At 43.7% G+C, this 21,526-nt stretch overlaps 1 protein-coding gene across 1 annotated transcript in view; it reads right to left on the bottom strand.

Annotated features, from left to right (window-relative positions):
• Positions 1-21,526, bottom strand: part of LOC145413613 (A-type potassium channel modulatory protein KCNIP1-like) — a 349,528-nt gene that overhangs the window by 19,425 nt on the left and 308,577 nt on the right. The window contains exon 5 of the mRNA XM_080283268.1: positions 15,053-15,265. Within this exon, the coding sequence (XP_080139394.1) occupies positions 15,053-15,265 (213 nt within the window). The remainder of the gene's footprint in view (positions 1-15,052; positions 15,266-21,526) is intronic.

The raw sequence follows: 21,526 nt of genomic DNA, 5'->3' as shown, positions 1-21,526 counted from the left end.
TTGCCCTCACTTTATGATTTCATTCAACCTAGCAAGGACCTCTGCTAGTACCGATGATAAATGCAATATCCCTAACCCCATCATTTCGAAACATTTTATCCACCTGTAAATAAATATTCGTCTGTATGCATTATGAATACCAAATACGCCCTGGGACTGAAGGGGTTAAACTCGGTTCCCATTTATCGTGATCAGCGTGAAGGTTAAAATTGCAGTCTCTGTTCTCAATCCCTCTGTAATGACATCCCTGCTCATTAACCCGCGACCAGTAATAATAATACACGAGTAATAGTAGTAGTAGTAGTAATAATAATAATAATAATAATAATAATAATAATAATAATAAAAACAGTGATAATCATAAGTATAATAGCTAGAAGACTGTAATTGTCAGAGACTTTTACTGCTTTCCACCTGTGAGAATATTGCTGACAGGTACAACTTACCTGTTTTGTACTAACGCAAAAATCTTTAGTCAGACCAAAAATATACAGACCTGGTCCACGACGAGACAAAACTCTCATGGCCAAGAAGTGCTCCATGTACGTTTTTTTTTTTTTTCCTATATGGAAGAGGAATTGAAAAGTATGGTGTCCCAAAAATCGTTATGACATGTGCAAAAAAACCTTAAATTTTTTCCATACAGATGTTTGGCACATATGTTTATCACGGGATTTCCGCCCATGTTCATGTATCTCTAATTGCTTTGGAGCCAGTTGAGGTTGAAAGTTTATGTTTTTGGATTTTTTTTGGACCAGTGACCTTGAAAAATAGGTCAAGGTCACTGAAACTGGGTCAGTGTAATAGGGTCATGGTGCTGTACGTCCTAAGTAAGTATGAGGAAAACAGAGACGAAAAGTGACAGAATAATAATAATCATAATAATAATAATAATAATAATAATAATGACGGAAACGAAGATCTCCACCCTATGGTAACAGGTGGAGATCAGTAATAATAATACGCAAATACTACCACTGCACAGCACCAAATTGCACAGCACCCCCCCCCCCCAAAGCATGAGGGAAGGTATTAAACGCTCAGCATAGAGGAGTCTGTTGATTACCGTTGGATCGGGGCGCTGTTTACAGGCGAGGCTCTGTTTGGTTATTATAGAGGGACGGGGTGGGGGGATCGGGGGGCGGGGTGGGGGCGGTGGGAATGGGGTGGACAGGGTGGGGACGGGGGAGGGGGGGTGAGCATGAACCAATCAGTGCTGTAAGGGGGGTGGAGTTTGGGAGGCTGGTAGATACATAGATAGATAGAGCTAGATAGATAAATTGGTGGGAGAGGAGTTTAGGAAGTTGGTAAATAGATAGATAGATGCATGGATATATGCTAGAGGAGGGGCGTGGGTGAGGGGGGGGGAGCAGTAGCGTGGAGTAAAAAGTATTGGAAGGATAGGTGATTCAATAAAGGTAGATAGATAGAGGAATGGATAGATGGATAAATAGCTAGACAAATAGAAAGATAGGTAGATGGATAGATAGGAAGGTAGAAATAAATATATGGATAGATAGATAGATAGCTAGGTAGATAGATAGATAGATAGATAGGAGGGGGAGGGCTGGGGGAAGGATGAGCCAATCAGAATGGAGTAAAAAGTGTCAGAGCCGATGCTGATTGGCTGGAGCTGTTTCCTGAATTCTTACCAATCTGGGTGGGATAGGGCTGGGAGATAGATAGATAGATAGATAGATAAATGGATAGATAGATAGATATATGGGTGGCAGGAGTGTGACAGAAAAAGCAAAAAACATAACAAGAAGGTATTCATGGGATTAACCTTCTCACTACGTTGATGGATTTTTTTTCTATATATTCCTGGTACACAGACGATTTCCTTAAGCTCCAATGAAACCCCTCTCATTGAAGATAGAAACCGTCTTCATTAATGTTCTCCAAATTCAGTGTATTTTTGACTCTTGATACAAATCGAAATGGGGTAGCAATGATGCAGTATTTGTTGATGATGATGATGATGATGATGATGGTGGTGGTGGTAAGGAGGATGAGAATGATGGTGGATATGATGTTGATGATAATGTTGGTGATGGTGTTTGTGTTAGTGACGAGAGAGAGAGAGAGAGAGAGAGAGAGAGAGAGAGAGAGAGAGAGCCGTTACCATAGTTACCTCAAACCCGTCCTGCCCTCTCATCACCTCACGCCCCCCCCTCCCATATCTCCCTCCTCCCCTCCCATACCTCCCCTCTCCCCCTCCCATACCTCCCCTCTCCCCCTCCCAAACCTCACCTCTCCTCCTTCCATATCTCCCTCCTCCCCTCCCATACCTCCCCACTCCCCCTTCCATACCTCACTCCTCCCATACATCAGCCCTCCCCTGCCCTCCCCTATCCATACCTTCCCCCTCCTCCTCCCATATCTTACTCGTCCCTCTACCATACTCTCCCCCTCCCCCTCCCATATCACCCATCCATTGCCATACGTCACCCTTCCCCATCCATACCTCACCCCTCCCCATCCATACCTTATTACACTGCCCTCCGTTTCACCCCTCAACGCCTTCTCTCTCTCTCTCTCTCTCTCTCTCTCTCTCTCTCTCTCTCTCTCTCTCTCTCTCGCAGCTTTAATCTACCTCTCATCTGCCTCCTCCTGCTCTCTTAATCCTCTTATTTACCTCTTATCTCTACACTCATTTTCTTTACCCACACCCCCACTCTTTACTCTCTCTCTCTCTTTTTCTCTATTTCCAGTTCTCTCTTTTCCCTTCTGTAATTGTTTCTCAGCGTTCTCTGTCTAAGGTAATTATCTTTGTCCTAGCTGACTGTCTTTAATCTCATTGCTCCTGTTTTTCCTTCTCCTTTTGTCTTTCTCTTTTCCTCCGTGTCTTTGTTATTTCGTGTCCTCTCTCTCTCTCTCTCTCTCTCTCTCTCTCTCTCTCTCTCTCTCTCTCTCTCTCTCTCTCTCTCTCTCTCATTTAGTCCCCTCTTTCATTTTCCTCCCATCCTTCATTGCTTCATTTTCTTCGTTCCTTCCTCTTGCTCTCTTCATTACCGCCACACCTTACTGTTTTTACGCCTCATCTCTCTCCCTCCCTCCCTCCCTCCCTCCCTCCCTCCCTCCCTCTCTCTCTCTCTCTCTCTCTCTCTCTCCCTCCCTCCCCCTACTCCCTCCCTCTCTCTCTCTCTCTCTCTCTCTCTCTCTCTCTCTCTCCCTCCCTCCCTCCCTCCCTCCCTCCCTCCCTCCCTCTTCACCTTTTCTTCCTTCATCCGGTGTGTGTGTGTGTGTGTGTGTGTGTGTGTGTGTGTGTGTGTGTGTGTGTGTGTGTTTGTATGTGTGTACGCTAACTAAGTGTCTGTACGTGTGTGTCGTGTGTAAGTGCGTGTACGTGTATGGAATTTTCCAAGCCTGCCTGAGATCAAAGCCAAATGCAAATGAAGAAATAATGATAAAAAAAAAAAACAACGGGGAGCGAGAGGAAGGAGAGGGCAAGTGAGAGGGAGGCTGAGTGGGTGGAGAGGTGGTAGAGAGGGAGAAAGAGAGGGTGAGTGGAGGAGAGAAAAATAGGGTACATGAGTGAGAGAATTGGTGTGTAAAATTGTGTGTAATAATGGGTTAGATGATGAGAGGGCTAGTGAGAGGGAGGATGAGTGGGTGGAGAGGTGGGTGGGAGGGAGAAGGAGAGGGGGCAAGAGAGGGTGAAAGGAGGAGAGGATGGGTGAGTGGGTGAGAGTTAACGAGGGTATGAAAAAATGGGGTAAAAAGTGGGAGAGAGAGAGAAAGAGAGAAAGAGAGAGAGAGAGAGAGAGAGAGAGAGAGAAATGCATACAGGAAGGAATTACATGCATGACGATGAGAAGAGCGTATTACCTGAGACAAAAATATATACACAGAAATTAGGTGGAGTCGGGGAGAGGAAAAAAAAAAAGAATTATTTGGAGGTGAGAAGGGTGGAGTGGGGAGAAGGGTGGAAGGGGGAGAGAAATGAGAGGTTATGAGGAGGGCGTGAGGAGGGAGAAAGGAGAAAAAGGGCATGGAAAAGCAGATAGGAAAAGAGAAAAGCTGAGGCATGAAGATTGTGTGCTGTGTTGGACATGGAGGATGACAGGAGGATGTGCTGAGAGAGAGAGAGAGAGAGAGAGAGAGAGAGAGAGGAGGTGATGCGTGTTGACATGAGCCCCGAGTGACACAGGATTTGTCAGCCGTGCATGTCAACTCCAACAATGTTTCACCGTTACATCATTCTCTCTCTCTCTCTTTCTCTCTCTCTCTCCACCATTTTCCTCCTTTCAGTCTTTTCCTTCCCTCTTTCAGTCCTCTTTTCCCCTTTATATTTTTCCCACACGTCAGCGCCAATTCTCTCTTTATTTTCCATCACACTCTCTTTCTCCCCGCATCCCATTTTCTCTTCCTGTACCACCTCCCTCTTTTTATGCTTCTCTTTTCTCCCTGTCACCCTCTTTTACTTTTTATTTTCTCTTGTGACTTTTTTTTGCCACCCCTCCCCCTCCCCCACCCCCTAGTCTGTCCTCCCCCACACCCACCCTCCTTCCCTTCTCTCTCCTCTCTCCTCTTCCTCATTCATCCTCTCTTCCTTCTCTTCCTGGCTTCTCCTATCCCTCTCCCATCCTCACTTCCTTCCCTCACTCACTCACCCTGTCTCCCATCTCTCCATTGCCTCTCCTCTCCCCTCCTCTTCCCCTCATTTCCTCTCCCCCCCTCTTTCCCTTTGCCTCTCCTCTCCCTCTCCCACCCTCTCTCCCTTCCCTTCCTCACTCACCTTCTCTCCCTTCGGTCCTTCGCCTCTCCTGTTACTCACCTTCCCTTCCCAGTCGCCTCACTCCCTCACCCACCCTTCCTCCTCCTTTATCCACCTCCTCCCTCCTCTCCTTTCCCTCTCTCACACACACACACACACACACACACACACACACACACACACACACACACACACACACACACACACACACACACACACACACACACACACACACACACACACACACACACACACACACACACACTTTCTATCCACCCCCTTGTCACTTCCCTGATTTACACCTCCCATTCTTTCATTCCCGTCCCATTCCCCTCCAGAAAACGCCCTTCCATATTTTTTTCATATCCCTCCCGTCTTTTTGTCTTACCCTCTTTATAAATTTTCCTTTCAGTTCACTGCAGACCATCTTATAGTTTCCTCCTCTTTCCTCCCTTCCTTCGAACGTCTTTTTTACTCCCCCTCCTCTTCTCTTCTTTCTTATGAACTCCTTTTTGCTTTCCATATAGTCTGGTCACTTCCGTCTTTCACTTTTTCCGGCTTTCCTGTCTTTTCCTTGCATAGTTATCTCTTTTCCTTCGTTATTACCATCATTACTACTACTACTACTACTGCTACTACTACTACTACTACTAACTACTACTACTACTACTACTACCACTGCTACTACCACTACTACTACTACTGCTACTACTACTACTACTACTACTACTACTATCGCTACAGAAGCATAATCATCCTTAACTCGTAACCACACAACCTTCCTTAGTCGCGTCTGTATTCCAAACCTTGCACTGTTAGAGAAGTATTTAGAACTGTTACTACCATCCATCATTACACCTACTATCCTCCAATCGCGACTGATCATAACTAACGTGACCACAAGAACCGTGAGAGAGAGAGAGAGAGAGAGAGAGAGAGAGAGAGAGAGAGAGAGAGAGCGATCCATAATAGTCTGTGCCACAACCGCAAATATACTATCGTCCATTATTTAACCACATCCAAACTGTGCTGTTAGATCTACAACCAGACTCAACCACCACCACCACCACCATATCTACAACTATCAGTACCATCTCATCCCCAGCTACCACTCCCATCCCCTCTACAACTTGACTCACAACCACCACCGTCACAACCACAACACCCTACCCATCGAAGCCTCCACCACTTGCTGCCATGCTTACAACTGCCACTACCATCTCAATTACAACCAAGCTCACAACCACATCCACCACAACCACAACCGACCCACCAGAGCCCCCACCGCCGCCGCCGCCAGCACTCTCACAACTCATGCAAATCCAATCATGGGAGGAATTCCAACGCAACGAGTTTATGAGAGATGTGACAGGCTACGTGCAGAGGCCTCAGTACACCACGGCAACACCCCATTCTGTACCTGCCTGTAGTTTTATATAGTCTGGATGCATCTGCACTACATATCTAACATCGTTCTCGTCATATACCAATACTCTGTTCGCGTTAACTAGGCGTAAAATTGCAGTGAGTTTATGATCGACGGCTGTGTTTAGAGGCCTTGTTAGTCTCAGTACACCTGTATCTACTGAACTATTGACGTTGAGTTTGTATGTATATAATTATGTATTAGTTTTTTTTTTTTAGGATACACGCAGTCACTGGGAGTCCAGTACCTGACATGCCGAGTTTGGCTCAGATTGATGTCCTCTGAGGGTGTGTGTTGACCCCCAGCCGAACCATTATCCAGACGATGATATTAAACTCTGGCAAGGTGTGAGCGTAGACTTCTATTATTATATATTTATTATCCAGAGACGATGATAGTTAACTTTGGCAAGGTGTGACCGTAGAGTTTTGTTGTTATTAATTAATGTTTATTTTTTGCTGGGGGCGGCGAGTTCTCTTCTTTACGTATCCTAGTTAACGGTTCACTGTATACTGGCGTGGTGTTAATCTTATATCCCTTTTATCATACCTTTTCTCTCATTATTCCTACATATGCTTCTGTCGGTCACTGTGGTTGCACGTTCATTACTCATTGCAGTGGACGTTATTCGTACACCCAGATAACCATTCCTATACTCACGCTACGTCTGAATTTGTTCCTGTACTGTGGATGGATCCGTAATGTTCCCTGGATCAAGTGTATAGTGACTTCGTGTTATTTTGACATGTAGTTACGCCATTCCTACACTCTCTACGCTTTTAGTTGATTCTGCAGTCTAACTACACCCGCGCTGAGCCCTCGCAACACCCCGACATCACTCTAGCTACACCTTTCTGCACCATAACTCGGCACTTCACTAAGCCTTGTCTTCATCATAGTCCCCTTTGCTACTCTTCTCTCACCCCTGTTCTGTACATCTTTGGTTTAATTCTGCAAAATACCTAAACCTGTGCGTCTCCCTTGCATGATTCTCTGCTTCCTTCCAAGCTACGTATATATATATAATTCACGGGCCTGCTGCTGGAGCCATTTAAACACTAAAACACTTTGCATCCCTCTGCCACACACACTTTCATTGTTACTGCCACATTCTACGCTTCCCCAGCCTCACTGCTAATTCCTCTCCTCCTCATTGCTACACTTTAATGTTCTTCGCTACGTTTTAATCATTCTGCCACACTGTTTTTTTCGTTTATACCATACATTACCAACCTGCTTTTCCCTGGCACATTTCTCATTCCTACCACACAGCTCGTTCATGCCGCACTCTGCATAGTCCTTCCATCTGTTTCTCTTTTCCACAATATGCTGTACATTCCCTTCTCACTGCATATCTCTCTCTCTCTCTCTCTCTCTCTCTCTCTCTCTCTCTCTCTCTCTCTCTCTCTCTCTCTCATTCCATCCTCTGATAAACTCTCGTTGATCCTTCCCTCACCTATTTCTTTCTCATTATCAGACACAGTCACCCCTCTGCTCTCCTTCATGTCCTTATCACTCACTTTCAGCCGTACCACGCGTCTCTCTCTCTCTCTCTCTCTCTCTCTCTCTCTCTCTCTCACACACACACACACACACACACACACACACACACACACACACACACACACACACACACACACACACACACACACACACACACACACACACACACACACACACACACACACACACACACACACACACACACACACACACAGCTCTACCCCACCAGCACGCTCTGTTGCACACGACTGCGTTCCTTGTTTCCACGTCTGGCAATTATACCGTTATCATAGCACCCACGCCGCACTTTGCCAACACCCCCTGCTACACCCAACCCCCCTCTCTCTCACTACACACACCCCTTTCTCACCACACTCACCTCTTTCTCACTACACACATCCCTTTCTCACTACACCCACACTACTCTCACTACACCCACATTACTCTTATTACCCACACTACTCTCAATACACCCACACTACTCTCTCTACACCCACACTACTCTTACTACACCCACACTACTCTCACCACACCCACACTTCTCTCACTACACCCACAGTACTCTCACTACACCCACACTACTCTCACCACACTCACACTACTCATTACACCCACACTACTGTCTCTACACCCACACTGCTCTCTCTACACCCACACTACTCTCACTACACCTAAAGTCCTGACTACACTTCCATTAGCTCCTCAGTACACTCACCCTGTACGCATCACTTTTACTTCCTTGGCCTCGTAACTTCGTCTCTTATTCCACATCTTTCACACACACACACACACACACACATAAAATGATAAAAAGACAAAGCGTTAATCTAACACATACTGGTTAAGTTCCTCTCTCTCTCTCTCTCTCTCTCTCTCTCTCTCTCTCTCTCTCTCATTAATATTTATAGTCATACTCCACTACACCCCTACACACTGACACACCAGCTGCCTACACAAACACGACACCCTTCTCTCTCTCTCTCTCTCTCTCTCTCTCTTTCTCTCTCTCTCTCTCTCTCTCTTATTCTACACCGTCCACCACTTACACCATTCTGTGATTTTTTCATACATTTAGATAGAGGCAAAACGCTGAGAGAGAGAGAGAGAGAGAGAGAGAGAGAGAGAGAGAGAGAGAGAGAGAGAGAATTGTGCCCTCATATTACAGTGGCTGAAAATTAGAACAGAATAATTATGCCCACATATGGAAATTGTCATGCAGATATAAGTTTTGGAAATGATGACTCCCAACATCCCTCCCTCCTCACTCCCTCCCAGCATCCCTCTCTCCCTCCCAGCATCCCTCTCTCCCTCCCAGCATCCTTCTCTCCCTTCCAGCATCCCTCTCTCCCTCCCAGCATCCTTCTCTCCCTTCCAGCATCCCTCTCTCCCTCCCAGCATCCCTGTTTCCCTCCCAGCATCGTTCTCTCCCTCCCTGCATCCCTCTCTCTCTCTCTCTCTCTCTCTCTCTCTCTCTCTCTCTCTCTCTCTCTCTCTCAACATCCGAGTATTTAATGACAAGTATGAGGGGAATTGGGTAAGAAAAATGATACGGTGATTCTTTAACTTTTCTGAAACATTTTTTTTTTACGTCTTACTCATTACGAAGCTGATTTAAGATTAATATTTGTTGATGGTTAAAAAACTGTGAAGATGGATAGCCTGTGTGGAAGTCAGGATTCCGGGGGCTTGAACGATGTATGAGTGTGTTTCTGGATCCTACCCCATCCTCACTTTAGGTGGGAAGGATGATGATGATGATAATTGATGGTGATTGATGGTGATGATGATGAGGAGGAGGAGAAGGAGAAGCAATGACGTTATACCTGCAACACAGAACCAGGTATTACAAAGGCCTGACGTATCCTTGCAACTGCTGTGCAATCAGAAGAGCATCCATCCTTTCATCTCAGAGAGTCATGTCTGCAATTGTTGAAGTTGCGGTGAGGGGCGAATCGGGTCGGTATTATTGGAAATTCCTCCTTCCCGGTAAACTTATGCTGATATTACGTGATCGAGAAGGAGGAGGAGGAGGAGGAGGAAGAGGAGGAGGAGGAGGAGGAGGAGGAGCGACGAATGCAGTCTTCTGGAAAGGCTTCGTCGTGGGTATCTGAATTTTCTTTACTGTCTTGTTTTCAGTCTTTGTGTCTTTTTTCACTGTCTTTTTTTTCCTCTTATTTTTTCACCGTCGCATCGAATTGTAGCGCTGAATGCAGTGTCCTGGAAATTCTTCGCTGTGCATGTCTGGATTTTTCACTCCTTGTTATCTCAATCTTACATAGTGGATAAGTTTCTCTCTCTTTCTCTCTTGTTAAGGTAGATTCTCCTTCTCTGTTTGCGTTTTAGGTTCCATTAATCCTTTTCTTAATTGAATAAATAGTAATAGATAAAACAGTAGATTTGTAGCTACTCCTTACCTACCTTCTTTCGGGGGTAATAAGCACCATCATTGCCTTCCAGTGAATACATAGATAGATAGATGGATGGATAGATAGATGGAAAGACAGATAGATAGATGGATAGATACTGTAGTTAGACATCCCATGCTATATTTACGAGTATTATTTTTCCGTAATTAACCTTTTGACATGCAGGCGATTTCCAGTTCTTGATAAATGCCTGTAGCGCTTACCAGAAAAAAAGAAATAGTGAGAAAAATGATAGAGCAGGTGGAATAAAGAGGAATAAATACATATGCATCGTAATATCTGTAATGTTTGAAGGATTTGGGATTGTATTTGATTTCCGGGAGCGTCGGTGCGTGGGCGTTGTAATTAAATGTTGAAAATGAAAATGTGTGTGATGCTGCTGCCTGGTTTACGTACATACATACACGTACACATTAAACCACACACACACACACACACACACACACACACACACACACACACACACACACACACACACAACGAAATAAAGTGCCGTAAACTTGCTCTTCCCGAAATCTCCAGTATTCTGTTGTTACCCACACTCTTTCGGTTCGCTGTGTGTTTGTTTGTTAGAGGAAGCCTGTGTTTGTGTTTGCTGTTTGGTTTGTTGCCTTGTGTTTGTTGTTTGGTTTGTTGTGTTTCCCTGTGTTTGTTTGTGTTTGTCCAGTGTTTGTTTGTTGTCCTGTGTTTGTATTTGGTTTGTTGTCATGTGTTTGTGTTCCCGTTGTGTTTTTTTTTGTTTGGTTCTGTTTGTTTGCATTGTTTGTTACCCTGTGTTTGCTTTGTCCTGCGTTTGTGTTTGTTGTTTGTTGCCCTGTGTGTGCTTGTCTGTTTGTTGCATCGTTTGTTTGCCTACGCGGATAAGTCAGATGATTTTTTTTTTAATTTGGTGACTTTGACTCTTATTTTCGTGGGGTAAGGAGGCTTCCTAACACCTCTTCCTTAGCGATTTATTTTTTTTCGGATATTTCTGGTTGATATTCTTTTGTACTTTATTTTTCCAGAGTATAGCGACATCAGAAGGATTTATATAACAGAACAGGACAGTAAGGTGTATATGTATAATAAATCGCTTAGGAAAAGTTGTTAGGGAGCTTTCTTAACTGACGAGAAAACGGGCCTTATTGTATTTCCTCAGTTTCTTTCTCCTTTTTCTTTCTCCTTTCTCCCTTTTTTCTTTCTCCTTTCTCCCATTCTTTTTTTTCTCTCCTTTTTTTCTCTCTCCTTTCTCCCTTTCTTTTTTTCTTCTTTCTCTCTTTTCTTTCCCTTTTTTCTTTCTTTCTCCTTTTGCATTCTTTCTTCCTTTATTCTTCTTTCTCCCATTTTTCTTCTTTCCAAGCCCTTTTCAACGGGGTGTCATTCCTTTATTTCCTCACCAATTCGATTTAAAGTATGTATTATTATTCCTTTTATTTTTTATTTACATGACTTTGTAACCCATAACCAAGATCATTATATTTATCCCCAACCACAACCACTAGCTACCACCACCACCACCACCACCATCTTATCCACCACCACCACCACCACCACCAGCAAGGTAAACAAAGACCCCCTCCAGCCCTCCCTTGGACCTCCTAGTCTCCTTCATCCCCTTCCACCTAAATGTAACTAAGTCTCCCCTTTGATCTCTCTCTCTCTCTCTCTCTCTCTCTCTCTCTCTCTCACACACACACACACACACACACACACACACACACACACACACACACACACACACACACACACCAAAGTTTTATCCTTTCTTTCTGTGTCATTTCCGTCTTTTTTGCTGTTGCCTTTCACTTTTAACTCTTTTCAGCCTTTCTCTCTTTCTGTCGCCTCTCTTCCGCTCTATCCTTCCTCACATTTCCTTCATCTTTTCCCGTTTTCTTCCATTTATTTTAACCCTTCTATTCTCTCTCTCCTTTTATGCTTTGTCCTTTATCTTTCTCTCTCTCTCATTTTTTTATATTTCGTGTCTTTATCCCTTTTTGTTTTTCCTCCTCCTCCTCCTCCTCCTCATATCATTTTCTCTCCCGCCCTCCTCTGTTTAGGGTGGCCGGATAGTGAGGTAATTTGATCCTCTCTCTCTCTCTCTCTCTCTCGTCATTTCTCAAGATTTTTCTCAGGTTGTTTTTTCCGGTTTCGACTTCATCAAAATTTATTTCCCCCATATATATTTTTTCCTCCTTCCTTTGTGTTTACTCTTCTCAGTTTCTCACACACACACACACACACACACACACACACACACACACACACACACACACACACACACACACACAGGGCCATTTCTCTGTTTCTCGTACCTTTATATTTATCATCTTTCCTTTCCCTTTACTTACTAATCCTCTCTTATCCCCTCATTTGGTCCTTTACCTTTCCCCACCTTTATTTTCCTATCTATTTATTTTTTATTTTTTACTTTCCATTCAAATTGTTTTTAGAGTGATTAATATCTTTTTGCCTCTGGTCACTTCCATCTAATATTTTTTTCTTATTTTACTGTTTCTTTTTAATTCTCATGTAATATCCTTTTTCTTGTTCGTTATTTCCATTTCTGTTTTTTCGTTAATTGCCCATATTTATATCTATATCAGTATCTGTCTGTCTAACTATATATCTGTCTATCTGTCTGTCTATCTATATATGTTTATTCCTTTACTTTCCATTCTTCTTCGTTGTCTCTTTACTCAGTTCCTTCTACTTCTTACTCTGTTTTTTTTCTTTCATTCACGCAATTTTCTTCGTCTGTTTTTCCACTTACTCTCTTCCCTCTCTTTTTGGTTGCTTCCTCCTTTTTTTTATGCAAGGAAGAAGGAACCAAAGGCCAGAAGCTCGCAAGATTGTTCCTTCCAAGAAAATACGAAAACAAGATCCTGCCTTCTCATCCTTAATCATTTTTTTCACTCTGATTAATTGTTTTCTTCCTGTTTTTGTTGTTTGTACTTTTTTTACAACCTTTACTCCTCCTCCCCCCCCCTCTCTCTCTCTCGTCTTTTTGTCCCTTTATCTTCCTATCTCCAGACGATTTTATTCAGGTGAGGATAGACTTTTCGAACTGAAGGGGTTAGATACAGCCTTCATTAACCCCTTTACTCTTACCAGGCAGAAATAAATCGTCTAGTGCCAGCAGGAATAAAGCACAGGGTAGTCCGGAAATAGCGCTCCTCTACAAACACTCCTGGTCGTATCTAAAATGGCGGCTCAGTGTGCTGGTGTGGGCGTGGGTGTGGGAAATGAATAAGTGATGCAGAATAGAGGGGCGGCTGTGTCTGCTGGTGTGGGCGTGGGAGTGGGAAATGAATAAGTGATGCAGAATAGAGGGGCGGCTGTGTCTGCTGGTGTGGGCGTGCCTTGACTGAGCCGTCCCCTCAAGACACAAGAAATGACTCTGCGGTGTGGAAGAGGAGTGCTATGTTTGGACTATCCTATTCCGTATTATTAACATTCCCGGGATAAAGGGTTAATAATATTATTTCTGATTTCCTTTTTTATTGTTACTTTTTATTTTTAGTTACTCCGTTTATCCATTTTCTTTCCTACTTTTCTTGATATTTTTTTTCGCTTTTATTGGTTCTGTTTTTTTTTTCCGTTTTCCATTAATTCCGTTTCTTTAATTTCTCCTCCGTTTTCTTTCTCCTTCCCTTCTTCTCTTTCTCTTATCTTCCCTTTCCTTGTCCCCGCTTTTTATTCGCTTCTCTTCCTTCTTTTTGCCTTCTTTATTGCCTTTCCCTTGTCACCTCGCCTCCTCCCCTTCCTTATAAACGTCCTTCTTGCCCCCCTCCGTCCTTCCTTCCTTCCGTCCTTCCATCTTCTTCCGTTCTTGCAGACTTTATCAATTTTCTCTTATTTGTTTGTATATATATTTTTTTTTCTGATATTCCGGCATTTCTTCGTGTTTTCCCGTCCCATATATTTCTTTTCTTCTCATTGTTTTTAGTTTATTTTCTTCCATCTTTTTGTCTTTGTTTTCTCTGTTTTTTTTTTCTCTCTCATTTCATCTGTTTTTCTTTTTCTCCTGATATTCCTGTTTTTCTTCGTGTTTTACTTTTGGTCGTACTTTCTTTTTCTGTCTTTTATCGCGTTGTTTTTCTTCTCCTCCTCCTCCTCCTCCTCTTCCTTTCTTTCCTTGCAACTCTGAGTCATTTCCTTTGTTTTTACTCCCACTGTCTTTCCAGTGCTCTGTATAAATCATTCGTCTTTCTTTTTCTCTCTCTTGGTTCTTCTTTCCCTCCTCCCCTTACCTTCTCTCTCTCTCTCTCTCTCTCTCTCTCTCTCTCTCCTCCCACTTCCCCACTATTATCCCTCTCTTTTCTCTCCACTTGAGAGGTCCTACGCACTCAATTACCCCAGATCCCTCTCCCCTTCTCTCTCTATCTATCTCTCTCTGTCTGTCTGTCTCTCTCTCTCTCTCAACCTTCAAAGCGATTTTAACCAGGGCTTTTGCATATGGGAGTTTTAGCCACCCTCTTATTTTTCCATTTTTCATCTCTGTTCATAACTTTCTTCCTCTCCATCATCAACTTTTCTCGTCCTTGTTATCCAGATCGTGTACCACAGACAGTTTTGCTCGCTCATTCCTTCCTCTCTGTCCGTTATCGCTCTCCATCTCTTCATTTGTATTATCCGACCCTGCATTTAATTCAGTGCCTAATCCACTATTCATTTTCCTTGAGTCTGCCATCCGTATCGTTCACCTGTTTCCCATTTTCTCTTCATGTATTCGTATATCGACCAGCTTCGTAATTCTGAGCTTAAAAGACCCCGTCCGCTTTTCTTCACGTGCCTCAAAGACCCTATCCACACGTACCTCATAGATCCTATCCTCACGTACCCAGACCCTATCCACACGTACCCAGACCCTATCCCCCTACGTACCCAGACCCTATCCTCCCACGTACCTATACCCTATCCTCCCACGTACCTATACCCTATCCCCCTACTTACCCAGACCCTATTCACACGTACCTCAAAGACCCTATCCACACGTACCTCAAAGATCCTATCCACGTGCTCCTGCGTGGTGTTCTCCTCCACGGCGGGGATGGCGTTACGTCCCACCAAGGAGTAGATGGCGGAGACGATATCCAGCATCTCCTGTCTGCTGATGAACCCGTCCCCGTTAATGTCGTACAGGTTGAAGGCCCACCGTAGCTTCTCCGTCATCGTCCCCCGCGAGAGCTCCGACAGGATGGTCACGAAGTCCTGGAAGAATGGAAGGGTGGAGGGTTCAGGGCTAGTGGAAGAGTGGATGGTGTAATTTGGGGGGTAGTGGATGCAACAGAGAGGAATATAAGTGGATGGATTTCTGTATGCACCCCCGTCATTGTCCCCCGCGAGAGCTGCGACAGGATGGTCACGAAGTCCTGGAAGGATGGAGGGTTCAGAGCTAGTGGAAGAGTGGATGGTGTAGTTTGGATGGATGGAAGGTGGTGGGAATGTGGATGGATGGATGCGCCTCTCTCATCGTCCCCCACGAGTATTTGGACAGGATGGTCACGAAGTCCTGAAAGAACGGAAAGATGGATGGATTTAGAGCAGGTGGAAGAATGGAGGCTTAAGAAAGGGTGGATGGTTCAGTGTGGATGGAAGTTGATAGGAATATGGGTGGATAGACTTCGGCAGTGGAGTGAGAGAAAATTGAACCCCGATCCTTGGTATTTCCAGACCACAGCCTGTAATTGTAAGGGTCAGGCTGGAAGGTCGCGAAGTATTAGGATGGGAGAACGGATGGTTTCGATGGAAGTGGATGTGCAGATGGGTGAATTAATGATTTTTGGAAAGATAGTCACGAGGTTTTAGGGTGGAATATGGATGGTTTGGATGGAAGACGAGAGAGAGAGAGAGAGAGAGAGATTATTCAAGGACCCAAGGTGAATTTTTTATTGATACACTTTGAAGGTCTGGGAGAAGGCGGTCTCTCTCTCTCTCTCTCACACACACACACACACACACATACACACACACACACACACACACACATACACACACACACACACACACACACACACACACACACACACACACACAAGGGGATGTAAAAGAATAAGGAAGGCTCACCGTACCTTTTTTTTTTTTTTTTTTTTTTATTTCCGCGACATGATTGACGGGATAATCACAAAGTCCATGGAGGTGGACGAATGGACGAATTAACCTCATAACTGCAAAGATCTCTCGACTGAAGCCCCCCTGTCCCCCCAAAAAAAAAGAAAAAAGAAAGAAAGTGGTTTTGTCAGCTTAAATAAACAAGAAAATCGTATCTTGTTTACTTAAATAAAAAATAGTCAGTCGTCAGCTTTAAAATTCGTCAGTTGTCAGCTTGAATAAAAGGAAATTGTCAGCTTAAATAATAATAAAATCGTTAGTGGTCCGATTTAATAAAAAAGATCGTCAGTTGTCAGCTTAAATAAGCAAGAAGTAGTCTATTGTCAGCTTAAAAAAATCGCCAGTTGTCAGCTTAAGAAGAAAATCGTCGTTTGTCAGCTTAAACGAGAGTCTTGGCGTCATTACTAGCCTGTGTTTCTCATTACTGAAGGAAATCATCTGGTGTTACCCCAAATACCAAAGTCACCCCAGGGAGAGGGTTACTTGGAATTTGGGCAGGTGGTACAGATGGAACAGAGGATTAGAATTAGGACAGATGGTGCAAATGGAATAGAAGAACTGGAATTTGGACAGATGGTGCAGATGGAATAGAAGAAGTGGAATTAGGACAGATGGTGCATGTGGAATAGGAATATTAGGTATTATAATGATGAAGCTCTACAAAATAAGGCAGTCCAAGGGTGTATTCAGTATGGACGGTGGGCACTGTATCCAAAGTGGTGATGTGTGAAGTGCGGCACGTTGTGGGACAGTTGGACCTAAGGGAAAGGAGCGTTTATGTCTACAGAGAGAGAGAGAGAGAGAGAGAGAGAGAGAGAGAGAGAGAGAGAGAGACACGTCTAATGCGTTGTGAAAGAAAGGATGGACCGAATTTTATAAGGAAGCTAAAAAAACAGAAGACCCACCAGTGTCCGCCAGACCCCACAGAAAATGGCCATAAAACCCTGGAAATGGAAAAATCGATCGTTACATTGGGATGGAAGGGTAGATGGAGGGTAGAAGGAGTAGATATATTGCTGTAAGGAAGAGAAGAATAGGAATGGAAGAGCAGATGACTGAAATTGGGATATATAGAGAAGAAGATGTATTTTTGTAAGGAGAAGAATAGGGATGGAAGGGTAGATGGTAGAAATTGGGTAAAGAAAAGAAGGTAGGGTAGAAGGAGTAGGTATATTTTTGTAAGGAGGAAGAGAAACTGTTGAGTCGTCTTATAAACTTCTTGGAGATGCTATGAAGGAGAGTTGGTATAGGCTTGTTCGTCTGTCGCATAGCGGATGATTGAATGGCTGGTTTGACATGAATGGGGGGATAGATGAGTTAGTTGGGACAGGTAGATAGAGGAGCAGATATTGAAGAAGGAAGATAGATAAACAGATAGATTGATAGACAGACAGACAGAACGATAGGTAGGTACAATACACACACACATCTGTTAATTTCATTTTAAGGAGAAAAGGAAATCTGAGATGCGTTAGGTTGTGTAAAGACAGAAATAGGAAGTTAAGAGATATATAACTTCCTCTGTGGGGGGGAAAAGGGAGTGACAGATCTTCACTCTTTCTTATAAGGAGATCAAGAGGCATGGATGACTTAGCGTGAAAAGATAAAAGAGGGTGGAAAGAGGTGCCGACGAATATATGCATAAAAAAAGAGAGAGTAAAAGGTTGAAGGGCCCTGCACCTAACCTCCTGCATTTGGCTCCCGAAATACAGGTAGATAGATAGATAGACAGGTAGATAGATAGATAGGTAGATAGATAATAGATAGACAAGCAGCTGTATTAGAAGAATGACTGATAGATAATTACCTAAAATAAATAAATTAAGGAATAAATGCGCAAAATAGAAAAATTGAAGAAGGCCCATCTAATCTCTTATATGATTCTCACGCTAAATAGACAAACAGATAGGACACAGACAGACACAGACACACAGACAGAGAGGTGCAGAGAAATAAACAGATTAGACAGGTAGAAAGACATATATAGATAGATAGATAAACAGATGAATGCTATGTTGTAGATCGCATAAGACTAAATAATAACGAATGACGAAAAGAAAAACTAGACAGTAAATAAAAGCACATACTGAAAAAAAAAGAGAAAACAATGAAGAAACCCATTGAAACCTCCTTCATAGTGTTCTCAAGAGGTCCTAAGAATTTGGGCACGAAGTCATGGAGGAACACGTGGGAAATCAAGGATGTGTTTTTGTTGGAAGTAAAAAAAAAAGATTGAGAATTGGAGAGGTTGAGAGGGTGAAGTCTTCTGTTATTTTGTTCGTGGTATCTGTGGACGATTTTATTAAGTATTTGAGGGATGTATGTTTACTCTTATGAAAGGAAGGAAGAAGATGAATGGATGGATTTATGAAAGGAATGAATGAAGGAAGGAAGGAAGGATGAAAAAGATATGATGGAAGGAGAGAAGGAAGTAAGATAAGGGAGGAAAGGTGACAGGAAGGAAAGGAAGGAAGGAAGGGAGGATGTAAGAAAGATGGGAAGGAAGGAAGGAAGGAAGGAAGCTAAAGATGAAAGAAAGGGCGGAAGGAAAGGTAAAACAAAGGAAGGAAGGATAAAATACAGGAAGGAAGGAAAGCGGGGAAAGGTGACCCAAATTACGAATGAATGAATGAACGAAGAAAGGAAGGAAAAATGAATGAATGAAAGAATGAAGGAAGGAAAAAGAGAAGGATGGAGCGAATAAATGAATAAGTAAACAAGAAGCGGTGCCAAGACACAGCAAACCCGTCCCCGGCAGTCATTTTAGTGCTGTCGTATAAACACAACAGGATATCGAGTCAAAGATGTCACATATCAGATTTGGAGCAGATCGAGTGAAAATTGACGATTTTATGCCCATTTGAAATTTTAGTCCCGACCCACCTGATATTGACCCCCTTACCGCTAACTGTGGGGTGACCCCCCCGATGTCATGAGGCATGTTATAGGATGCAGATCTGAAAGATGCACATTTAGGTTTTGGTTTCATGTCGATATGACGAATTTGAAAGGAATTGTGCGAACAAATGATTTTTTTTTTTTTTTTTTTTTTTTTAAATTTTTTTTGACCTACAGCCTGGGTCTTGGCCCATATTGGCCCAAAATTTAATCAGGTGATCAGACGGTCACAGCCCATGATCCCTGTAATTTTGGTCAAAATCGCACCAATAGTTTTCGTTTAAGGTTGTTAACAGACAGACAGACAAACAAACAAACAAACAAACAAACAGACAAACCGAGTGAAAACAATACCCGTCCCCGAGCCCCACCGGGGCGGGGACTGGTAATGAATGAATGAATGAGGGAAGGAAGGTTAGGAAGGAATAGTGGAAGGTCCGTCAGTGTCCTTACATCATGGGGTCTCCTGTCTCGTTAAGAGCGGCACCTGGCACTTACGGGCGAATGGAGAGAGAGAGAGAGAGAGAGAGAGAGAGAGGAATGAATGAAGTAAGCGCGTTTACCGAGTGGAAAAGTAGATTGGTCGGTGTATAACTGGAAGTTTAGTGAATGTACTTGAGAAATGGTTTTGGTGGGGTGAGAATACTTATATGAATGAACAAGGATGTATAATATAGATAAAAAGCAAATGAAAAGAATATATATCGTATTTCAGGATAAAAAGATGAATGTATAAATGTGAAAGATAAATTAATGAGGTTGGCCAGGCAGACGAAAAAGCAAAATGAGACGAGTGAGGAGGAAGAGGGGGAGGTGAACAAGATGAACAACTAGAGAGAAGAAATGAAACTAAGGAAGAGGAGTTGAACAAAGCGATGAACAGGGAGTACTAAGACAATTGTGGTGGTGGTGGTGATGGTGGTGGTGGTGGTGGTGGTGGTGGAGATGCAGACAGGACCTTCATCATAACTTCGCAGCAATATTGGCCCGCGTGACAGCCCAAATGTATGGTGCCTAAGTCCTCGCAAGGGGAGGTGAGGAATGGGTGGGGAGGAGGTATTAGGAACAGTAGGAGAATGGAGATAGATAGTGTGGGGGCGATGGAGATGGAGGCGGTGGGTATAGCGGTTGGTGGAATGGGATGGGAGGGGAATAAGTGATGGAGGATGACGGTAGAAGAATGGGAAGAGGGAGGAAGGGTTGTAGAATTGAGATGGATAGTGCTGGAAGGTGAGGGAAGAGGCTGGGGAAATTGTAAGAGTTAGGTAGCAATTGGTGGAATAGATTAGAAGGGTAATAGATGATGGAGAGGAGGTTAGAAGGGTAGGAAGAGGGGGGTGGTGGTGGTGGTGGAGGTAATGGAATTGAGATGGGTAGTGCTGGAAGGTAATGGAAGAGGCTGGGGAAATTGTAAGAGTTAGGTAGCAGTTGGTGGAATAGATTAGAAGGGTAATAGATGAAGGGGGACGGGAGAGGGATAGAGGGGAATGGGTGGCGTGGCAGAGGTAGGTAACAGTTAGCAGAATGGGTGAGTAGGAGGGAATAAGTGATGAGGGAGGAGAGTAGGAGGGAAGCATAGTGACAAAAATGGAGGGAAAAAGGAAAAGAAGAAGTTGCATGATTAGATAGTAGAGGTAGAAGAGTGGAGATTGATAGTGCTGGGAGATGAAGGGGGCAGGGAGGGAGGTGACAGTTGGTGGAATGGGTTAAGAGGGGAATAAATGATGAGGGAGGAAGGTAGAGGGATAGGTAGACGGGGTGGGGTGGGGGGAGTGGTAGAGGTAGTAGAATTGAGATGGATAGTGTGGGAGAAGATGGAGGTGAAAGGGGTAGTGGGAGGAGATGGAGGCAGACGGAGAGGGAAAAGGAGAGGAAGAGTTGGTGGAATGGGTCAGGAGGGAGATGAGAGAGAGAGAGAGAGAGAGAGAGAGAGAGAGAGAGAGAGAGAGAGAGAGAGAGAGGTTAAGTTTAGGTAAGAGAGGCCATTTTTTAAGGACGAAGAAAAAGGGGACTGGGTAGATAGAGGTAATATTTATGTAATATTTTTTAGACTTAGCACCAGAAGAGCGTCAAAAAAAAAAAAAGATGACCTGAAGAAGACTTAGCTGTGTAAAGGAAGCCAAGAAAGGGAAGAAGGGTAGAGAGTAGAGGTAGAAGGGAGGAATGATAAGGGTAGAAAGTAGAGGGAGAAGGGAGGAGTGATAGATTGATAAGGGATAGTGAAGGTAGCAAGAATACGGGGTGGTACATATATAACGCTCCTCTTCCACTCCGTCAGACGATTTTGTGTGCGTTGCGGGTACGGTTCATTCGTTGTCTACCCTGCATCATTTATTCATTTCCTGCTCCCTCATTCAGCGCTGTCAGTGCCTACCCAGCATCATTTATTCATTTCCTACACCCTCATCAGCCGTTATGATGTCCATCCTGCATCATTTATTCATTTCCTACTTCCACACCTTC

This window comes from Coenobita brevimanus, chromosome 97, assembly GCF_032717465.1.
Source record: "Coenobita brevimanus isolate Jiangsu-jjx chromosome 97, ASM3271746v2, whole genome shotgun sequence".
NCBI classification, from domain to species: Eukaryota; Metazoa; Arthropoda; class Malacostraca; order Decapoda; family Coenobitidae; genus Coenobita; species Coenobita brevimanus.
This window is presented reverse-complemented; position numbering and strand designations above follow the sequence as displayed.